The 21370-nt window shown below is 50.8% G+C and overlaps 7 protein-coding genes across 7 annotated transcripts; 3 read left to right on the top strand and 4 right to left on the bottom strand.

Moving 5' to 3' along the window:
• Window positions 1-1414: 1414 nt before the first annotated feature.
• VTN00DRAFT_7889 (uncharacterized protein) lies at window positions 1415-1705 on the bottom strand (the record flags this gene model as incomplete). The annotated part of the gene is made up of 1 exon (XM_069434681.1): window positions 1415-1705. The coding sequence occupies one exon, from the start codon at window positions 1703-1705 to the stop codon at window positions 1415-1417; it is 291 nt and encodes a 96-aa protein (XP_069286155.1).
• A 559-nt stretch (window positions 1706-2264) lies between these two features.
• VTN00DRAFT_7888 (uncharacterized protein) lies at window positions 2265-3592 on the top strand (the record flags this gene model as incomplete). Its single annotated transcript, XM_069434680.1, has 3 exons — window positions 2265-2319; window positions 2409-2570; window positions 2673-3592. The coding sequence occupies 3 exons, from the start codon at window positions 2265-2267 to the stop codon at window positions 3590-3592; spliced, it is 1137 nt and encodes a 378-aa protein (XP_069286154.1).
• Window positions 3593-6213: 2621 nt separating this feature from the next.
• On the bottom strand, window positions 6214-9385 carry VTN00DRAFT_7887 (uncharacterized protein; the record flags this gene model as incomplete). Its single annotated transcript, XM_069434679.1, has 6 exons — window positions 6214-6348; window positions 6413-6862; window positions 6922-7161; window positions 7219-8814; window positions 8908-9161; window positions 9331-9385. The coding sequence occupies 6 exons, from the start codon at window positions 9383-9385 to the stop codon at window positions 6214-6216; spliced, it is 2730 nt and encodes a 909-aa protein (XP_069286153.1).
• Window positions 9386-10117: 732 nt separating this feature from the next.
• VTN00DRAFT_7886 (uncharacterized protein) lies at window positions 10118-11337 on the top strand (the record flags this gene model as incomplete). The annotated part of the gene is made up of 6 exons (XM_069434678.1): window positions 10118-10173; window positions 10281-10855; window positions 10912-11024; window positions 11080-11100; window positions 11154-11188; window positions 11244-11337. The coding sequence occupies 6 exons, from the start codon at window positions 10118-10120 to the stop codon at window positions 11335-11337; spliced, it is 894 nt and encodes a 297-aa protein (XP_069286152.1).
• A 1088-nt stretch (window positions 11338-12425) lies between these two features.
• On the top strand, window positions 12426-13799 carry VTN00DRAFT_7885 (uncharacterized protein; the record flags this gene model as incomplete). Its single annotated transcript, XM_069434677.1, has 2 exons — window positions 12426-12578; window positions 12651-13799. The coding sequence occupies 2 exons, from the start codon at window positions 12426-12428 to the stop codon at window positions 13797-13799; spliced, it is 1302 nt and encodes a 433-aa protein (XP_069286151.1).
• A 1427-nt stretch (window positions 13800-15226) lies between these two features.
• VTN00DRAFT_7884 (uncharacterized protein) lies at window positions 15227-18036 on the bottom strand (the record flags this gene model as incomplete). Its single annotated transcript, XM_069434676.1, has 16 exons — window positions 15227-15390; window positions 15524-15673; window positions 15794-15872; window positions 15959-16159; window positions 16244-16369; window positions 16427-16443; window positions 16504-16901; window positions 16954-16964; window positions 17033-17101; window positions 17155-17188; window positions 17252-17444; window positions 17501-17546; window positions 17597-17622; window positions 17729-17747; window positions 17815-17836; window positions 17897-18036. 16 exons carry the CDS (start codon window positions 18034-18036, stop codon window positions 15227-15229), a joined length of 1695 nt encoding a protein of 564 aa, XP_069286150.1.
• Window positions 18037-19660: 1624 nt separating this feature from the next.
• VTN00DRAFT_7883 (uncharacterized protein) lies at window positions 19661-21205 on the bottom strand (the record flags this gene model as incomplete). The annotated part of the gene is made up of 1 exon (XM_069434675.1): window positions 19661-21205. One exon carries the CDS (start codon window positions 21203-21205, stop codon window positions 19661-19663), a length of 1545 nt encoding a protein of 514 aa, XP_069286149.1.
• Between the last annotated feature and the right edge of the window lie 165 nt (window positions 21206-21370).

Below are 21370 nucleotides of genomic sequence, written 5' to 3'. Positions count from 1 at the left end.
TTACCATGGACGGGTCCAAATCCAATACGCAAAAGTTCCCAAAGATGCGGAAGTCAGGAACCCGGGCAAATGGCGTTTGGGCCAGCTAGCGTCGCCCAGCTGCATGTCTCTCGAGGTTCAGAAGGTTTGGGAACTTGGGAAGTGTGCGGGAAGGTTCCAAACTATCGAAAACTGGGGCGTGGAAATGCTGCTACCGATTGGCCTGCGAGGGAACCAGGCATTCCAGCAGGTCTTGGAGAGCTTGTTCGGGAGCGGAACTATCCAAACTTTATGCCTCTGTTATATGCTTGTGGTGGTTCTTCTCGTAATTATTACTCTCGAGTTTCTGAATCCCTTATTATTTTCCTCCCTAATCGCAGTTTGTACTGTACGGAGAGCTCCTGGAAGACTAGGCACTTGGCGTCTGTTCCTGAAGAGTCTCTAGCAAGCTTCGCAGCGCGGAGTTCGTTGTGGATAGGAAAGATTGACCAAGAGTCGGTCAGAGACTCAGACTCAAGCATGTCATGGAGAGGGCGAACCGTCGGGAGCTAACGAAGCTCGGCGGGGTTAGGGAGGGGTGGAACTTTTGGAAGATTATACGGACGGGGAAAGGGAAAGAAGAAAGAAAATTTCGGGGCCCCTCTTGTCGTCGACGCGTTGACGGGATTTGGAGGTGAGCGTGGAACCTGTCATCGTGCCAATCGCTTCTGTTGCTCTTGAGATGTTCTTGGCTACGAACAGCCAAAGTAGATCGTTTCCCAGGATCATGATGGTGTGAGGAATTGACATGCCAGGAGCTGCAAGCTCGTTCCAAAGGAAAAGCAGGCCATGAAGAGCCCCGTACCCGAGGTAGAGATACGGAGTACGGAGGACAGGCGCAGGCCGTCGATCAGCCCCAACCCACCACGCAGGAGAACGCTTGAAGGTATCAACATATCGAAGGGATGGTTTGCGGGGCTTGTGCTCCAGCCTCTAACTCAGTAGGTTGAACAGTGGCACAAAGTCAAGAGTTAGCACAATCGATCGATCAATAGTAATGTAATCGTAATCATAATAATCCCAAGGTGTCCAAGGTGCTCTGGCAAAGCTCCTGAGCGCAAAAGAAGTGCCACCTACTTCGTTCTACGCAGAAGACAGGAGGTTAGGTCCAGCACGCCATGCATAAGCTATAATATGAACGAGCCAACGAGTCAACGACCAAAGGGGAATAGATTCTTTGACCAGCTGCGTCCGCAGTACGCGGTAGTGTACACCGTGGAGGGGTGCACAACCTGGCACAAATCAACATGGAACATGAAGAATAGGATGGATACTTCCCCAGAGTCCGACTGAGCCATGATCCTCCCTATCAAGCAACCTTGATAGATGGCGAGCAGCCAGATCCCTGCAGGGGGACCTCGGGGCGCATCGGCAGGGTCGCTTGTACTCGAGCGTCTCAAGCTGACGGCGCGGCGAGCGGCTTCAGGGGGGCCCACTGGGACGACGCTGGATCTTGAAACTGGTGCTCCTGGCTCCCGCTCACAAAATTTCCAGACGCATCACTAGCCATAGCGGGCATAACGAGCGGCGATGTTCGGACGGCGAAGCGACAGCATGCGGGCCCGGCTCTCACGTGGCCCCTCCGCCCGTTGGCCTTGGCGGCGACGGCAGGGAGTGCTGATACAGCCCATACAGAGACGATGAGAGACGATGGGCACGGCTGTGTCAGTGTAGAGGCCGGGCGCATCGCCTGTAGTTATACTTCGAGGGATCGACAATGGGCAGCTCGCGGGTGGCGGGCGCGTGTGGGAAAGGGACTCGAGGGAGCGCCAGACAGGAGAGTATCGTCTGTCGAACCTCATCCTCCACCGACTCCGCCAGCCCGGGTCCCCTAATAGTAATAATTAATCCTTATCCATCTGGCCTCTTCGGCTCTCCTGGACCTTTTTCTCTGCCGTTCTCTTCGCCTCTCCACGCGACTCGTGCGCTCTCCCACAACCGTTGCTGGTGCCGTGGCAAGTCCGTGCTATCCTAATCCACCATCGTCCTGATACCGAAGCGCGCCTGAGAAATCAAGCGCTCCTGGCCCAGAGCTGCCCCGAGCACCGTCGCAGATCCAAGACCACGCTCAAGCACATCGCCTTCATCCGTGGTTCAAAGAAGAGTCAAAGGAACATTGTTCCCTGCCGTCTTGACCTCATACCACACGCGGGGTGCCATACGGGCAGATAGCTCCTTGCGTAACCAGCTTCACCATTGAGAATTAAACAGCGAAGAGCAACGAATTCGCCCATTCCACATTCGTCATGCCGGGTGACGGGGATTCCAAGAAGCCGGCTGTGCTGATTGTCGGAGGTCTAGGTGCATACTGCCCGCCGTTGACTCGCGTTGTCGAGTCTGTCTCTCTGGTGTCAAGTTGACTGATCGCTTCTGTTATCAACCCATTGCAGGATTCATTGGCCGTCACCTCGCCCTCTACCTTCACGAGAATAACTTGGCCTCAGAAGTCCGTCTGGTGGACAAGGTACTGCCTCAGCTGGCCTGGTTGGCTCCCGAGTTCGACGAGGCATGCTCGAAAGACAAGTTTGTCCAGGCCGATGCCAGTCGTGAGCGTACGTAGTGAGACCTTTATCCGTTCCTTCCTCTAGATCCTGGCAGTTAGCAGTCAGCCCATTCTCCAATACCCATTGGCTAATTCGACCACGCATCTTCAGAATCCTTTTCGCGCGTATTCGACCGAGCGAACGGCGAGCAGTTTGACTATGTGATCAACTGTGGCGGCGAGACCAGACATTCCCAGCCTGACGAGGTCTATCAGCTCCGGAGCTACAACCTCTCTGTCTCCCTAGGACGTGAGGCTGCTCGCAGAGGGGTTCGCGCCTTTGTTGAATGTTCCACCGCCCATGTCTACAAGAGTGGTTCGACCCCGCGGAAGGAAGGGGACAAGACGCAACCGTGGCACAAGCTGGCCAAGTGGAAGCTTAAGGGTGGAGAGGAGTTGCGCAAGATTCCGGGCCTCAACCTCATCGTGGTGCGGTTCCCCCATGTGTATGGTGAATATGACTCGGGGTACTTCGCGACCGGCATCTGTCTCGCGCGAGTGTACAAGGAACTTGGCAGGGAGCTGGAGATGCTGTATACGAAGGAACTGAAAGTCAACACCATATACGTCAAGGACGCCGCTCGTGCATTGTGGACGGCGGCTGAGTGGAGAGCCAGCAAGGGTACGCTCGCTCCCGATGACAGCACCCCGACCGTGTTCAACGTCGTCGACCATGGCGATACGCGCCAGGCGCACATTGCAGAAGCCCTGACCTCAGTGTTCGATATCCCTTGCTCGTTCGTTGGCTCTCTGGCGTCTCAATTCGCTAAGCTCAACCTCGATGAGGTCGTTGACGACATGAACGAGCTGGTTCTGCAGACCTGGGCCGACCTGCTGCAGAAGAAGCAGATCGAGCGTCCGGGCCCGATCAGCCCATTCCTTGAGAAAGACATCCTCAAGGAATGGGACATGTCCATCGATGGAACCCTCTTCGAACAGACGACAGGTTTCAAACCCGAGAGGGAAACCTTCACCGCGGAGGGTGTCAAGGCAATGGTCGAGAGCTACACCCGGATGGGATGGTGGCCATGATCGATTGAGAGCGCAGACTTCTTACCGAACAACCAACAAGCAACGAAAAAGTACCACATATTCGCATCATTATATTTGCACAGCGACCATCAATCATCATCGTCATCACGGGAAAGAAAGGGATAGCGATCACGAGCCATAACGAATCAGAACCTTGCGTACGTACGACCGAGCGACGAAATCTCGCATCTAGTTCCATCAGTCAGCCATGCCGCTCTCTTTGATTGAGTCTTTCTATCCCGTTGCGTTGCAGTCAGGGGCAGAGACGGTCTTTTCCCGAACCGTACTTAGCATTGGCATTGTGCTAGAGTCTAGCAAGCATCAGCATCATCATCCAGTTCCAGGGTTTCTTGGATACTCTGTAATTCTATTCTATAATTTCCCCCTCGGAACCATCTCCATTCTATCGGAGTTGCATGTCTATTATTAGCGAGATTCCCTTTCGTTCTTTCTTGCTTTCTTTTTCTTCGAGCTTCTGCCTCTGGTTAGCAAGCGTACAGAGACTCTTTATTCGTTTCTTTCCACCATTTACCCGTTCTGATAGGTAGTTATTATCTACCAGGGAGGCCGCCTATCACTTTTTTCAATGCGATCCGTGATCCTGTTAAATAATACTTCGAATATACTCAGTGTCGAGTGGTTTTAGACGCCTTTCTATTCTTACAAGGGCAAGGAACCCGCCGGGCTCTGCAAACCTCATGTTCTCCTATTTATAGCAAGCCTTCTTCTAGTAATAAAAACTAGATACAATGGGGTTAGTTAGCTACATCAACGTTCAGACGGCTTTATCTCTATTTTTTTTTCCGGCAGAGCCAATCTATCATTGGAGGATAATATGTCCTTGGAACCCTTCATCTCTTTTTTTTGTCGAGGCCCTTATCATGCCGGATCACATGATGACTGACGCAGTGGTGTTCAAATCAAACCAGACAACCACCCCTACGTCCTACTATCATGCTTCTTCTACTCTTTCTACCTCCACGATCTCCACCAGACTGCTTTTTTGTTTTGCTTGCATTATCTCCTGTTATCGGGGTGACGCAATACGATATAATTCTCCAATGATCGTAAATGTAATCTGAGATCCATTGGCTGACCATCGGTCATACTGCACCTTGATTCCATGTCCTCAAACCAGTCTTCGACTCGTTCGAGGAGGAGTATCTGGGAAGGGAATATTAATCCTGACGCTGCCCCCAAAAACAACTGAACGTAGTCAAGGATCCGATGTGGATTGGCTCCCAAGACTACTGCTGCTGCTGCTGTCATTCCTAAGAAGTCTTACTTGTCTTTCCATTCCTGTGATGACTGATCCTTGATACGGTGAATTAGCGCTGGTCGATACTACTAGGTAGTTGACCAAAGATATCATAGGAAGAGAGGGAAACATGTACAGTACAATATGGTAGCTGAAACGGAGAGAAGACGACGTGACGTGATGGTGTCTTGGTGTCTTCTCGTAAATGTAAATGGAAAAAAAGTCAAGGAATTTCAAAGAATGCTGTCGTGCTGTCGTGCTGCTGTCTCGTCCCTGCACAATACTAATACTACCTTGGTTGTCTCTGTATGTGTATTACATTAATAATTCTACCATTTAGATTGAACAAAAAATCTAGAAAATCATCCGGTGGATTGATACCCATCCTTCGAGATTCAATTGCAACGGTAGAGATATCTCCTTCATCTTCTCCTCTAGCTGACATTGCAACTTGTGGAGGTAGCTAATATGATACCTAGTGATTCATCGTCATGCTCTTAGCGAGAGTACCAGCAACCAGGCCAGATTGAGTTTGAGTTTTGTTTGGAGAAGAAGAACAGTTAGGAGGTTGAGGTCGAAGGTGATTGATTATGGGCTGCGACGTTAGCTCAACAGGGCACCTACCTACCTACCTAAGTTAAGAAAGGGTCGACCCCCTTTGGAGGGAGGGGGTACTTATGGAGTCGTAAGATGGAAACCCGAACAATGAATGAGGAAAGTGAAGATCATTCACTAACGAGTGCTGGGAATTATAAGCAAACAGACAGACCGTAAGAACCGGGAAACCCGCTTCCAGAGGAGCACAACGAGTCCGGCAGAGGTTACGAGTTTTTCTACATAAGAGATTTAACAAGCTAGCTGGCTTCGGTCTTAAATTTGAATATTTTTTATTTATTTTTTGTGTTTTTTTTTATTGCCACACTAATGTGCCCGCGTCTGTGATGTGATGCGACGTCTTCTTACCGGAGTCAAGAGGCCAAGTCAAGAAGACGGACAGATAGATAGGTTGTTTAGGAAGAACTTTTGTCTGGTCTGAAACCGAGGCAGACCGACTAGCGATAATGGAAAAAAAGGAGGTCGGTACAACCAATTTCTGAAAGAACAAGCCACCCAAGAAAACATGACCTTAAAAGACAATATTGCCTTGGGCCAGAGCACTCTGCAAATAGTGGCTATCCAAACCAGACTGCTAGCCTAGGAAGCTCAATGGGCCCAAGGTCGGATTTGAGGCTAGAAGACAGGAGTCGAAAAAGTGAGATGCACAGATGATTTATAAGCACACGTTTTGAACCAGCCGCTAAGCAAATATCAAGGAAAGCGCCAACCCAGAATGAACATTTATATCTTGATGCATAAAATCGAACTAAAATTCCCAGTTCTCGTCCACAGACTTGATGGCCCAGTCGAACTTTTCACGCAAGGTCTTGGAGAAGAACTTTTCGATGGGGACGTTGAACTTCTTCGAGAAGACCACGGTGAGACGGGGATCGATGTAGTTCTAAAATAAGGCCACGTTAGCAACAGATATATCCGCCAAAGCTGACTGATCGGTGTAAACTCACAATCTTCGAGGTTCCAAGAGCGACCTCCTTGTTGTTCTCCTTGTCTTCGGCCTGTAAAGACATCGTCTCAATCCGTTGTTCGAGCTTAGCGAGGTTGTTCTCGAGCTTCTCAATGGTCGGGTTTTTGCCCTCGGCCTCGACTTTTCCTGTCTTGTTTTCCTTCTCGAACTTCTTCTCCATGTCCTTGACAACGGCAAGTCTTTCTTCGAGTTCCTTCGGCTTCATCTCCTTCTCTCCTTCAGCAGCCAGCTTTTCGTTGTCCTTCTCAAACTTCTTTTTGATCTTCTGGCGCTGTTCTTCGAGGAGGAAGGCTTGATGTTCTTTAATCCACTCCTGGTCCAGGTCCTCGTCCAATTCAAAGAATTTGGCACCTTTCTTCTTTTTGAGGCTAGGATCCAGATCGAGCATCATTTGCTTTACTCGCCACTTCTGGTAACGCAGGCCCTTGATCTGCCAGGCAGTTAGCAACTGCTACAGTTGACGCAATCAAAATAAATGTGTGCACATACCCGGTCACTCAGCTTTTCCATCTGGCCAGCGTGTCCTGCAGCCACCGTACGTTTGTGATTGCAAAGAATAGCAACTTTACGGTTCGCATCGTTGTAAGCTTTGACCTTCTCCGCGATAGAACCTTCTGGGTTCATGTTCTTCAGGAGCGTAGCCATGGTGTAAGAAGCATTGTAAGTACGGAATACCTTGGCCGTCAAGCCCGGCATGTAGTTGGAAAGGTGCTTATTCAGTGCGGACGTCTAGGAGAGTAAGCAACCGTAACGGCATATGAAAAATGCAAAGGGGGGAGAACATACCGTCAAGCGGTCGAAGATCTCATCACCCTCCTTCTTCGGAGGCTTCTTGAAGATCTTGAGGTTTTTGAAAACCTGCGGATCGACCTCGACTTCGTCGTAGAATCTGATACTGTCTTTACCAAGGAAATCGAAGATGACAGTGTTTGGCGGCTTGAGGGTGACATTCTCATATTTCAGGGAACAACAACCCACAGTATCGGCCTCATCTTCACCTTTTTCGTTACCCGCACGAAGAGCGAACTGATCGATAAGATAAACGGCAGTAGCCTTCTGTCGATCCGCCATAAGCTCGTGCTTGAGACCCTTCTGGTAGTCCTTCCGAATGTGGTCAATGTGCTTCTTGAGTTCTCTGGCCTTCTCGAACTTTTTGTAGTCGCTCTGGCCCTTGATATCCGAGTTGGCTGCAAGCATGACATACTTGTAGTTCCCGTTGATGTTCTCCTGCCACATGGCAAGCCAGGTACCTTCCTGATCATGCTTGACCTCCTTCCAGCGATGACCTGGTGGTGGCGGAGGAACCTTGGCCTCTTTGCCGATGTTGATAGTGACTTGCTCCGGCTGGACTCGGGTCTTCACCCTGCCAGTCTTGGGATGTTCACCACGACCGCGGAAAAGGCCTGGTGGTTCAATACGGAAGTTGCCAACCTTCTGCTTTCGTCCGTCCCAAAGACAGTACATGTACGGAGCTTCCGCTGCCTCCTTTTCGGCCTTCAGACGCTTCTTCTCTGCCGCAGGTAGGTTCCTCTTTTCGGCGCGCTTCATCTCGTAGTAGTCGAAGATAGGTCTAAAATCGCATTTGGCGAACTCTTTGATCTCAACTGGATTTCCTTGAGGATCCTTTGCACCGCCGGTCTTCTTGAGGATGTCTTGGAAGTCCATGAAGAAGTTCTTTTGGAATGTGGGATTTTCGACGTTGTGGGTCGAGTTCAGCATGCTACCGAAGAACCCAGCGACTTCTTCAGCCTCGGGCTCGAGAGTCACCGGGATACCGTCGTATTTCATTTTGACGTCCTGCGGCAGGGGCTCGTACGGCGGAGGGAAAACGACACCGTTATGCTCCAGAGTTGTCCATTTAATAGTTCCATCACTCTTCGTCGGATCCTCCCACCACCGATACTCCTCTTCTTCCTCGGCCTCGGGCTCTTCAGTCTCCTCCTTGACCTCTTCTTCCACAGGGGTGGCTTTGCCCTTTCCCTTCTTTGCAGGAGTCGCCGGCTCCGACTTCACCTGCTTCGAGGTCTTCTTCGCAGCGGGCTTTTTGGCGGGGGTTTCTTCATCGCTTGGTTCCTGCTTGATGCCATTGGCTTGCTTCTTCCTGCCATTTGCAGCAGGCTTGGCGGCTTTTGAATCTTTCGCGGCGGCTTTCTTTGAAGCCTCCTCTTTCCGAATGGCCTTGGCTTCCGTTTCTGCTTGCTGCTCGATCTTGCGCTTCTCCGCCGCAAGCTTCTTGTTGATGGGCACATCCGAATCGGACTCGTCTTTCACTGCGGTCTCGGATGCCTTGGGAGGCTTCTTCTTGTTTGCGGGTCGATGCGCCAACGGTACATCTTCTGAATCGGAATCCGCACCTTTCCCGGAAGTGCGGCGACGCTTACTCTGTCGAGCGGTCAGCCGTTGAAAGCAACAGCGACAACAAAAAAGCGACGACGGGAGATACGAAGGGATCGGCGTTCAAGGGATATGGCGTACCAAAGGTTTGTCTTCCTCGCTGCTCTCTGGCTCCGCATAAGACTTCCTTTGACCAGTAAAAGGTCGAGTTTTCCTTTTGTTTGCGCCGCGGGCGTTGACCTCAGACTCCGCATCTTCCATTTCAACATCGCCATCCTCGACAGGACCATAGCGAACGGACACACCTGGGTCGATGTGGCCGTTCGTTTCCGTGGTGGCGTCACCCATGTTGCGATCCGTCGCCTTGGAGATCACTTTCTCGGAGAGCGCATCACCTGTCGCATGACATTGACTCGGTAAGAATGATGAACAGACTGAGTAAGAGAAAAAAAGGGGACCTGGGAAAGAAACAAGGGGATTCCAAGGTGATAAGGGATGAAGAGAAGGTTGAGTGTTCGCAGTATCACCCGGGGGCAAAGCGTAAGCAGGCGGTGGAGAACTCACCTGTAGACCGGCCATTCGCCTTCACGAGCGGGGTGTCATCTTCAGAAGAGCTCATCTTTTGAAGATGAGGGATGGAAAGAGGCCGAACGAAGAAGACAGGCCAGAATCCTGCGGAAATAGGAGGCGCTGTGAGAGGGAGGCGCGAAAGTCGCGGTAGTCTTGGGAAGTAGGACGGCGCCTGATAGATGAGCGAAGTAAAGGAAATGGTGAGGAAAGAGAAGCTTCTGGCCCCAAAACACCAGGAACATGCCAGGGGGGAAGAGATTGGAGAGGGGGGAGAACGCGGAGAGGCGGAGGCAAAGAAAGAAAGACTCGGGGATGAAGGGAGGAAGAAGAAGAAGAGGAGGAAGAGGAGAGGGAAGGGGAGGGAAAAGGCGACCTGAAGGCCGAAGACCAAGGCTCAGGCTGGATAGGCTGGGGCGATCTCGCTGCCGGCTTGGCCAGTTGCTAGCTGAGGCGGAGGGGATGCCTGAGAGGACGATCGTTGGTGCCTTTGTGCCTGGCGATGTCACCGGCACGAGATGAAGGTACGAGTCACGTGAGGTGACGAGTCTGTGGGTCATGTGACCTGCACGTCCGGTCGCTGTCGCCGCCCCCGCCGCCTGCCCCTTCCGGCCTAGCGCGGCTCACCTTCCCGTTTCCCGACAGCCGGAACGACGAAACGCAGAGACGACGACCTCCCTGTTCGACGCCCTAGAGCAATTGGCATCTACTCTCCTGCTGCTCTCCCCTCTGCAGCGTCCTTTGACGGTTCCTCGTCTTTTCGAACCACTTCCGTTCTCTCAAGATGTTCTCCCGCGCCGTCCGCCCGGCCCTCAAGGCCGGTAGTGCAGTCGTCGCCCGGTAAGTCTCTTTTCGGATGCCCGCCCAACAGACCCTGCTGCGGCCTCCGCAGCGAAACAGACATGGAGGGGTATTCGAGCATCAATTGCTGATATTTTTGCCCCAAGGACTGCGCCGCCAAATGCCGCCAACTTCGCGACTCTGCGTGAAATCGAGGGCCGTCTCAAGTCCATCAAGAACATTGAAAAGATCACCAACACCATGAAGATCGTTGCTTCCACCCGTCTCACCCGCGCCCAGAAGGCTATGGACGAGTCCCGTGTCTACGGTCAGACCTCCAACACCGTCTTCGAGAAGGCTGAGACGAAGCCCATTGAGGACAAGAAGACCCTCCTCGTTGTCGCCAGTTCCGACAAGGGTCTCTGCGGTGGTATCCACTCTGGTCTGAGCAAGGCGACCCGCAGGGCTCTTGCTGAGACCCCGAACGCCGACATTGTCGTTCTCGGAGAGAAGGCCAAGGCTCAGATCGCCAGATCCAACGCCAATTCGATTGTCCTGAGCTTCGCCAACGTCTGCAAGGACATCCCAACCTTCGCGGATGCCCAGGCCATCGCCGACCAGATTGCCCTGCTCCCCACCGACTACGCTAGCGTGAAGATCATCTACAACAAGTTCATCAACGCTCAGAGCTACGAGCCCGCCAGCGTTGAGGCCTACTCCGAGGAGGCCATTACCCAGTCCGGTGAGTTTTATATCCTCTAAGTTCTTCGAGAGTCTTCACTGACAGTGTGTCTGCAGCCAATATCTCTGCCTTCGAGGTTGGCGACGAGGTCCTCGCCAACCTCCGCGAGTACGCCCTCGCGAACAGCCTGTACTGGGCTCTGGCTGAAGGCCACGCTTGTGAGATCTCGGTAAGCAAGACTGTTTGTCAAGTCGTCAAAAGGAAAGTTGCTAACTGGAATGTAGGCTCGTCGTAACGCTATGGAGGCAAGTCCAATTTAGTCCCAAAACTGGTGTCATATTACTGACTATCTCTGCAGAACGCCTCGAAGAACGCTGGTGAGATGATCAACAAGTACGTATCAACTTTCTCTGTGGAATTGCGATCGGTAGGTTCTGACTCCCTACAGGTTCCAGATTCTGTACAACAGACAGCGTCAGGCCGCTATCACTGGCGAACTGGTTGAAATTATCACCGGTGCCACCGCCAGTGAGGAGATGTAAAAGCCGTCGACGTGATGTTGCCAAGGGAAATCGTGTCGATTGTAGACGTGTCTATAAATACCTAGACCCGTTGTGAGGCCTGTAAAACCAGTTCCAATCTATCTACTTTTCCCTGTCTTCCCTTTTCCCTTGACATACTGTCTACCAGCCTTTCCTTGAACTGGAAACCCCAGCCATCACCATCTTCTTTGTATACGCTTTTATGAACGAACAATTGCTAGACAATTGAGATATGTCGAGTATCCTCTGTGTCTAAGTACCTTGTCTCCCCTATTGTTCTGATAAATAGACCGGTTGAGACCTGACATAGCCCCAGAGGATCAGATGAATTGCTCTCCCCTAGTCTTTGAATATGATCGAATGAAAAGCAAAATCTTGTCCCTCTTACGAAGATGCAGAATGAGTTTCGAATAATGACAGCATGTTTATCGAAATAAATATCTGGTGGAATTTCCCAAACGCTCATCTTCCCCGTATATGGCTGCAATATTTTCCTCTTTCCCCAGAAATTGCCAAAATACAACATGTGACACGTGAGCGGCGCCCAACAGCCCTGCGTTTGCATACTCGGGAGCCTTCATCCACCGAATCTCAGCCGTCGGGTACCTACTGCAGCCCTCATTTGTCCTATTGTCCAGAGTGAGCCAGTCTGCGAGTGAAACGCAGACAAATTCAACTGGCGGCCTCCAGTCCCAATTCACTCTTTACCATATTCTGCCAGACCCTGCGCCCCTTTAACTGATATTTATCTAAAGCTTTCTGTTGACATCCCTAAACTTTTTTCTTTCACTCCTTTTGTTCTGACGGGCAGGTTCTGGGATTTGGTTATCTTTCTGTCTGGCATTTTTGCACAAGAACCTTTGTCACAAACAGCCATACAGTCTGGGACTAACACAAGGACTCTTCCATCTTGCGCTGGTCTTAGTGTTTGCACACAGGACTATTATTCATACTCTATTCTCCAAGCATTTTCTTTTTTTTGACTTGTCTGGCAGCTAGTTGTTGTAGCTGTGGACTGCAGTTGATCAGTGGACTTCACAACCCCTAGGAGACTGTTTGCAGAGCAGACCCCTCACACAGTGAATAACATGCCCAAAGAGACAGTGAACCACTATATAGTCCTGGGGGTCTCCCAGGATGCTACTCTCAAGGAAATAAACACCGCATACAAGCAGCTGGCGTTGAAATATCACCCAGACAAGACGGGCGGTGGAACGAAGTCGGTGATCGTCTTTCGAAAGGTAAGTGAATTCCCACTGAAATGTCCTTACCAGTTCCACTCGTTTTCTGACCCAGATCTCGTGTATCTTCAGATCCAGGAGGCTGTCGAAGTCCTTCGTGATCCGGATCGCAGGAAAAAACACGACAAGGAGTTGGGCCTCAACTCGTCCCGCAGACGCTCGCTCTTCGACGACTCCTCTACAGAACCCGGATATACTGGCTGGTCGCCGTACAGTGGTAAGACATACGACTTGTCAAACCCCTGGGATCGATACATGTTCAGCTACGGGTTGGGTGACCACATGAACCCGAAAGCCACGCCTCGAGACGGCTGGGAAGAGCTTGAGAAGGAGAAAGAGCGTATCAACCGCGAGACTGAGGCCTTTCTCAAGACTCAATCGGGACTTGAGAGAGAGCGTGAGGCAAGACGCAGGGAAGGGATGGCGGCTCGTGTCCGGCGTGACGAGGAAGAGTTGGCCAGAGAAGAACAAGAGGAGAAAGAGACTTTCGGTGATGAGAGTTTCTTTACTGCTCCATCACAGCAGAGCTTCGAAACTGAGACCGACAAAGGCAAGATGAACGTCCAGTCATCTGATGAAAGCTCTGGCGAAGGCGTATACATGGAGTCTGACAGCACCGAAGAGGACGAGAGCGATGCACCAGAAGAGTCTGATGACAGTGAGGAAGAAGACACCGAGCAGATATCTAACGACGACGAGCAGTCTCTGAACGCCGCCGCCGGACATACCACCAACGGCAGCACTACGCAGCAGGACGAAGCAGACGAGGGATTTAACCCGAACGGTCTTGTTCCCTTCTTTAACCACAAACTCCATCACCCCAACCACCACTACACTGTCGAAGACATCCGTACCGAGCTATACGGCGCTGTCCTCGAACCCTACTGTGGCTTCCTCGAAGAGGTCCGCATGGCATTCCCAGACGCGGAGCCCATCGCTCCCGGACAGGACCCCAAAACCTGTCGCCACCTGGGGATGTGGAATAAGCGGTTCCTCATTGAGAACTGCGAGGCCTGCGGGCGCTGGCTCCCACTGTACACGCTCACCTGTCCAGCCTGCGCGAAGAAGGCTTGTGTCGTGTGCAAATTCCTGAACTACGGTGATGACGATAACGAAACCTATGTTGGACAGAGCACGGCTGCTTTCCTAAATGCGTCAATGAGCAACTGGTTTCAGGACGCTTTCTATGATTCAACCTCTTCTTCCACGTCAAATGTTTAGATAGGCGATCTAGGTGTTCCTTTCAATCTTGGCTTGTTCTGTCCGGACATGTCAACTACCGCTGCGGCTCAAGATATCCATCATGATATTTACATATATTCCTCATTTTCCCTTTTACTTCTTCGGAACGCTTCCAGCCACATTTCAGACTCTATCCAACCAATGATTCTCGAGTACGTGTCGCTCAGCGAAGTAGGCCAAGCATCCAGCATCGAAAGATGAACGGAGCGGCAGCCTTTTGACAAATATTCAGTTTCGCGTTCTGGGTACCTCATTCAATATAAACCCGGTCATCGCAGACATCACAGCTCCCACGGAAGAGGATCTTACCCACCGCAGGTAGTGTGGGATAATGCTCAACTCAGCGAAGTGATGAACCGATCCGCTGAATGCGGCAAGGGGAAGCGCTGCTTGGGACGGGACGTGACATGATACTTTTTCTGCTCTGATGATTCATTGTCGCTATCCACGACCTTGACACGGGATCACCTAGAACCTGGGAGGCATATGAGACAATATGCAAGTGGGCCCCGGGGACGTACTGCCGATTGGCTCTCTCTGATGATGACATGCTATGCTGTGTAATACTGGAAGCCGAATATTCACATTTGACTGGGACTCCGATACTCATATCGAAGCCCCCATTGCGTCGATACTCGGGCAGGCATGACATTCCGGTTTAACTTTTCTTCTGGAGTGACTACATGTATTCTTTGGAACGTTTTGCTGGCGGTGAATTGCAAGCTTTTTTTGACAGTTTTCTAGTTTCGTATTTTCTCTTCCCCCATTCCTTCTCCCTCTAACATATCATTTCCCATTCGGATTTAACTTTTCATCGGGGCTTTCGGGGTTGCTCACATGTATTCTGTTGGCGGTTTGTATTTTTTTCCCTGGCAGTGAAATTTCGGGTTCTTGAGAGCTTTAAATGATTTGGTATCCTTCCCTCTTTCTTTCCCACATTTCCCTCGCCTCTTCATTTTGTCTTCCTTTTTTCGGGCAGTTTAGTATATTCGTTAGAATCCAAGATATTCACTTTCTACATACAGACAGATTAACCAAAACTTTATAATATTCGGCAATGATACGTAGATAATATTCACCATATCGTAAACTCTTATTCATTGTATGCAGTTACTTCACTTTGTAGAGATAGAGATGCCAATTCACAACTTCCCCACCCCCTCTTCCTGCCAAGCTCACAATTGACGTCTGTCCAATTGACACCAAACAGAATTGACCAGTTGTCTATACACCGAGGAAAAATAAAATAAACTCCTCAGATGCCCATTGTCTCAACTTGAGTCAAACAGGTTCTAACCAGACAGACAGACTGGGTGGAGCAGAGCAGGCGGGCAGAGCAGACATCACACATCACCATCTCTCTCAACCAAAACCAACCAATCAATCAAAATCAAGAAATCAAGAAATCAAGCCTTAGCCTCCTTGTGTTCCTCGGTATGAACCGTGGCAGCTCCCCCCGAAGTCAGCCGCGCCAGGGCGTCGTCGAGTCCGACCTCGCGTGAGATCTCGGCTTGCCTCTCGTAGTCGGAGACGGCGGTGCCTTCGGAGCCGAAGATTACGTCCATTTCCTCTGTGAAAGACACCATGAAGTTAGAAAGGTCTTGGATTGTACTGTACTGCACTGGTCTAGTCTGCGGGTCACAACTAAGAGGAGGAGGGCTATGGGAGGGGGGGACGGGGTTATGGGAGGAGGAGGAACTCACCAAGTGAAAGCTGCTTCGTCTCTGGAACAAGGAAGGCGATGAATAGCGCACCGAGGAAGGTGATCAGGCCGAAGAAGATGTATGTGCCGTAGCGGATGCCTTCGAGCATGTCAGGGGTGACTTGGCCGACGATGAAGTTGTTCATCCAGTCTGGTTATTTACGTTGGTGCTGTTAGTTAGGTACCAAGCCATAATGTCTCCTTTTCTTATACATTCTAACAGCCATATGGATGGAGTTCCCAGGGGTAGGAGGTATTATGTCAAACATACTGGCTGAAGCACCCAATGCAATCCCCTTTGCTCGCACACTCAGAGGCCATATTTCACTGATAAGGATCCACGCACAAGGCTGCCATGTCAAATAAAATCAGTAACCTAATCAATAAAAAAACATCTCGTTGCATCCGGTCGAAAAAAATGGGAAATTTTACATACCCCCCAGGAATACCCAAAGTGAACAACGAAGAGCCAAACCATGACAACGGCGGCCCAGCCAGCTGCCTTGTGCGAGTCCCACTGATCCTCGTTCTGTCCGACGATGGCTGCGATGATGAAATGGCAGGCAGCCATTCCGATGGCTCCGACGAAGAGAACGGGTTTACGTCCGAGTCGGTCGACCCAGATCACGGCGGGGATCTTTGAAAAGGATATGTTAGGACAGAATCTGCCTAGAGAGGAGCTAACTCATCCTGGATCGTAGAGGACTGAAGGACCACTTACAGTTGCAATAAACATCGCCACACCCACGACACCGGTTGCCAGGAGGGATGAGGTATTGTCGTTCATGCCGAGCTCTTGGAATATAGTAGGAGCGTAGTAAAGAACGGCGTTCACACCTGTCCATTGCTGTTTCATAGACCGTTAGTATGCATTGGCTTAGATGTAGGGTAAGTTGCTTCCTACCTGGAATGTCATGGTCACTAGGAGGCACATCAGCGTAGTTTCATGGAAACAATTTGCAAATAAGATATACCACGTACCGGTAGCCACCATAACCCGTCTAAACATGGCCCAGGTCTTGAACAGACTAGCAAATCCCAAGGCCTCCAGCTTGATGTAGCTCCAGGTGTTCGTCCTCTCAAGATGGGGGAAATGCTCCTTCTCCGTACGCTTCTCGAAGAGACTCTGTGCCTTGATCTCGAGGAACTCCAACTCAAGGAGTGGGTGACCCCTGGATAAGCCGCGCAGATTTACGAGGACTGTTTTCGCCTCTTCCTCTCGGTTGTGATGGACAAGCCATCTTGGCGAGAACGGCATGAATATCATTCCCACGCCGAGGAGAACGGCCGGGACGAGTTGAAGTGCAAGGGGAAGAAGCCAGGCAGCATCCTTTTGTCCTTCACCGCTTCCGCCGATGTAGTTCGTTCCGTAGTCGATCCTGATAGCTGCGTGAGAATTAGGCTGTGGGTTCGAGATAAGGGGAAGCTCACCAGAAGGAGACCTGTTCATACCATGGTCAGCGCAGTTGCCCAATTTATAGCGTCATTTAAATGTCTGTAGAGCACTCACCATAATCCCAAACGTGATGGCGAGTTGTTGCAGTGCAACTAGAGATCCTCTCACTTCAGGGGGTGCAATCTACAGACTTTAGTGGACAGTACCTATTAACTTGGAGCTCGAAGCTAACCTACCTCGGCGTTATACATGGGGACAGCCATCGATAAACTGTATAACAATCACATTTATAATTCCCTTTGAGTGAAAAGTCTCGGAAAAAGGATCTCATACCTTCCCACGCCCATACCAGTGACGAAACGGCCACCCATAATGTTTTTGTCATCACCAACGGCTGCAGTTGTTTGTACTATCACCCCGAGGCAGAAGATAACCACGTTCACGAGGATGGTATATTTACGGGAGATGCGCTCGGCAAGGACTCCAGAGTACAGAGTTCCTACCCAAGCGCCGAGTTCAAGAATGGCTGCAAAAACAATTAGCGCCTTCGCATAGTATGGAGCTGCGATAGTGAGATAATACCTGTCAGCCATCCTTTCCTCGTCGGGTCGGTGACCGCTTCACCCATCTAGTCTTAGTCAATATGGTGTCCATGCGGAATGGGGCAGATGTTCGCACATGTACGCCGAACGAATGCATTGCCACTATGAGATAAAGGTCAGAAGATTGCAATTCTCGTTTCTTTCCCCCTATTTCAAAGACAAGCCCAAAATAAAGACCTCGGGTCAGCGCTGACTTGGATGGACTTACGAACACCAGAGAAAACACCCTTTCCGGAAGAAGACATTGGTTAGCCTTGAGATTTTCTTCTGAAGCCTGAGTCCATGAATGCCGACCTGGTTGTATCCATAGAGCAAGCTGTGCACCTTGTCAACGTCTACAACAACAAAGCATGCATAGTCTGACAGAAGAACATACCCTCCAAGACAGGCGAACAGGGCAACTCCAAACACTTTTCTGTTCTGAACCAATCCAGCAAAACCCGATGGACCTGCGAGAGCCTCCTTGCGCGCCAATGCGGCCGCGTTCATCGTCACCGTTGGGTCCGAACCACCCATCTTGCTGGTCGAGTCTCGTTATTCTTCTGCTATACAAAGCTATGGCAGTCCAGTGATGCAGAAAAATAAAAGCTTGTCCAGCCACCCATCAAAATCGCAAGGCAAGAAGTAGAACACCTCCATCTTGTACGGGCCATGATGCCCTTGCAGCCCTAATATACTTAATTTTCCTCCCCGCGGCATGGTTTAGCTCCCCGCATCTGACCATGTGTCTGGGGAAACGGAATAATCGAGACTCGCAGTCATGGCCACACTAGGTTGGGTATGTTTACTTTCTACCCCCGGTTAGCGTCATGGCTGAAGAAACTGGTCAAAAGTACTGACCCAATTGGATGTCGTGTTAGAGATTGGTGGACAAACCATGACGGCTCGTGTTTCGTTCCGCCAAGTGACTATGGGGGCGTCGCATGGCTTGCATGGGTGTCAGCGTGGCATGGATAGACCTCGTTTACCGGCTGTATTCCCACCCCCTGGCCGTGCAACCCCGGATAAAATGAATCCAGAAGCTTTCTGATCCGGGGTTTGGGGAAGCGTGGAGTTTTCGGTTGCTCCATTTTCCGTTGGAAAACGCTAAGATGGGATAGGTTAGAAAATGATGCCTCGACTAGAAGTTTTAGCCAAGAACTGCTCGCGTTATTGACAGTGGAACCAGCCTGTGGATGCCAAATGCCGTGTCTATCGACTGAAGAGCGATTCGATGACTTCGCCGGGGTCATCGGTCCATCCGATCTCCGTGCAATAGTACGGCTTTGTGGAACACCACCCCGGAGTTACCTGAGCTGTCCGACCAGGGTACCTGGGTTGCTGTGGAGTCTAGTCTGGGGAACGCTGATAGAACTCGCAAAGTTGATAGGAAAGTGATATCGATTCAGATCTACGTATTCCGTACTTGGAATCGATATTCGGGCGCTATGTATAGTTTAATGTCCGGACCCACATGAGGACATCTCTACTTGGTATCTCAAGTATACATACGCAGTATAATGTAACACGACAGGAGAGACAAAGAAGTCAGTTTCATTAATCAGCAGCGAACACGCTGGCTACTTATGTGGGGGTTACAGTGACAGAACTTTGTGTAGGAATCGGACAAAAGGGAAGAGCGTACTATCGAAAGACAGTTCTAGAAGTATACCTACATAATCGCAGTGTTAGGGACGACAATATCTGCTGCGGTGAAAAAAAGTGGAATCTGGCTAATTGAAAATATGCCGCAGCAGACAGTTCAGGCAAAGCTTACCATTGAATTCAACCTGGAAGCTTGCCGTTGGTCAGGCCGAGAAGCCAAGCATTGGAGCTAATGGTCTTTTAGCCGGGGAACGGGAACGAGGCAGGCTCGAGTAACTATAACAATATTATTACAAAGCAGCAGTGGCTTGGGAGATTGCCCAGGAAGAGTGTTCTTTCAAGCTCCACAAGGTGTCCCGGTGGAAGGAGATAGAAGAGCGCGAGGCCAAATACTCCGTGCTCGTTTTGTTTGTGATGGGTTTAACAACCAACAGACTTCATCCCTGGCGCGTTGTCGATTGAATCAGACGACTACATGTACCTAACTACAGAGTACGACATCACTGGCTCCGTTTGATGCAGTGACCATATGTACATTCATCTATGTACCGAGTCTCTATCTATCAAACCTCATGACGACAAGTTCGCGGTCATAGTTTTCACCGATTACAAACCTCTCATCGCCGTAAATCTTCCCTTTGGCCGCTATCTCAGAGCTCTCTAAGTGGCTCAGCGTGATGCTCGATCGTGGCGTCTGTATAGTCAAGAGTAACCTCAAGGAGTCCCACTGCCAGCTCCGGCTGAGGTATTGGAGGCGGAAGAAGACCTGAGCCTGCTCGTCAGCCGCCTCGGACACGCCAGTGTACCAGGGATCATCAGAAGTGAAAGGGGCTGTTTGCATGCCACTATTTCCTCGATATGGAGGGAAAACAACCCCGGCGTCCCGTCGCCAGCAAGGACCATATCCGAGGAAGGGGACGCTCGTCGTCTGGACCTTGGACGTCCACTCCAACGGGCTCACATCGTGACGCAGCGGTCCTGTGCATACGTTTTCCGTGATATCTACAGTATGTGCCTCGCTATTAACATCCAGTTTCATGATGGCAGGGCATCCCCTCTGTCGGACAGAGTAGAAGCCCAGTTCTCTGAAACTGAAGCGACCGACTATTGAAGGGCCTTCCTCTGCCTCATCTTTCCAGCGCCCAGTCGGATCCATCGATGGTCTGTAAGATGACGGCTTTGAGATGTCCCAGACGAAGAGTGATTCAATTGGGGCATCCTCATCGGCAGTATACAGGCTTCGATTGGGCTGCCACACATAGATAGTGTAGTGCGTGTTGTTGTGTGATGAGAAAAAGCGATCTCTCTCACTCAACGGATGGCCAAGGAACATTATCTTCCACTCATTGCGAAAGACAACGCTCCAGCCACTCTGCAATTTCTTTATGTCAAACGCTGAAGCATAGTGGCGATGTACCCCGTCGCTATCATTCAGCCAGTGGAAGGCTTGAGGCTCCGCCCACTCGACGACCAGAAGCTTGTCCTGCAGGCGGATTCTCCGTATGACTTTACCAGTAATCAAAAATGGAACGACGTACTCCTCGTCAGTCTCCAGGTCCATAAGAACAAGCCAACGACGCTCCTCGCTAGGGTACACCAGAAGGCCATCTTCGTACGTCCAGAAGGCCTGGTTAAACGCGAAATCGACGCGCTCCGTCAAGTGGCTGGCATGGCTCTCCCATGGCTGTACCTGGAACCATTGTCTCGACCCAAAGTGGAGATCCTCACATAGCTTAAATCTCTGCACTGACCGAGGTTTGCCGCGAGCAAGGTGGTCATATCTGGCCGTGACCTGGTCGAATATCCTGCGCCAATATTTATGTTCTTCAGATATCTTGTATGGGTTGTCAAATCCGCCTTCTTCCAGGAGTTTCCTAACCTCCCTGGCGAGAGGGAACCATTTCTTCAGCAAGAGAGTTATGTTGCTCGGATTCCCGAAGGCTTCGTGCCATGATCTGGAGACGCGACGGCAACGGACAATATCTCGTGGGTCAAGGTAGTTTATTATCATGAGAAAGAGTTCGGGAGGCAGGAGGGAGATCCCCGACGATCGAGACGCAGCAGGTGTTGTCGTCGCTGTGCCTGTCGTCTCCGCGGACATCATGATTGCGGGGAAGCTGTTCGCGAGGAGCAGGAGCGGGGCCTGAGCATGAGAGCTGTGGTTGTAAGAGACATCCAATTAGCAATGCCATATGGAACTTCAGAAGTTTTCTCCCTAACAAACTCCAGGTAGGACTGCATCGGAGCTCCTGAGAGCCCTGCAAGT

The sequence above is a fragment of the Thermoascus crustaceus genome, assembly GCF_041956765.1.
Source record: "Thermoascus crustaceus strain CBS 181.67 unplaced genomic scaffold VTN00scaffold_5, whole genome shotgun sequence".
NCBI lineage: Eukaryota > Fungi > Ascomycota > Eurotiomycetes > Eurotiales > Thermoascaceae > Thermoascus > Thermoascus crustaceus.
The sequence above is the reverse complement of the archived record's forward strand: the minus strand, read 5'-3'. Positions and strand labels throughout refer to the sequence as shown.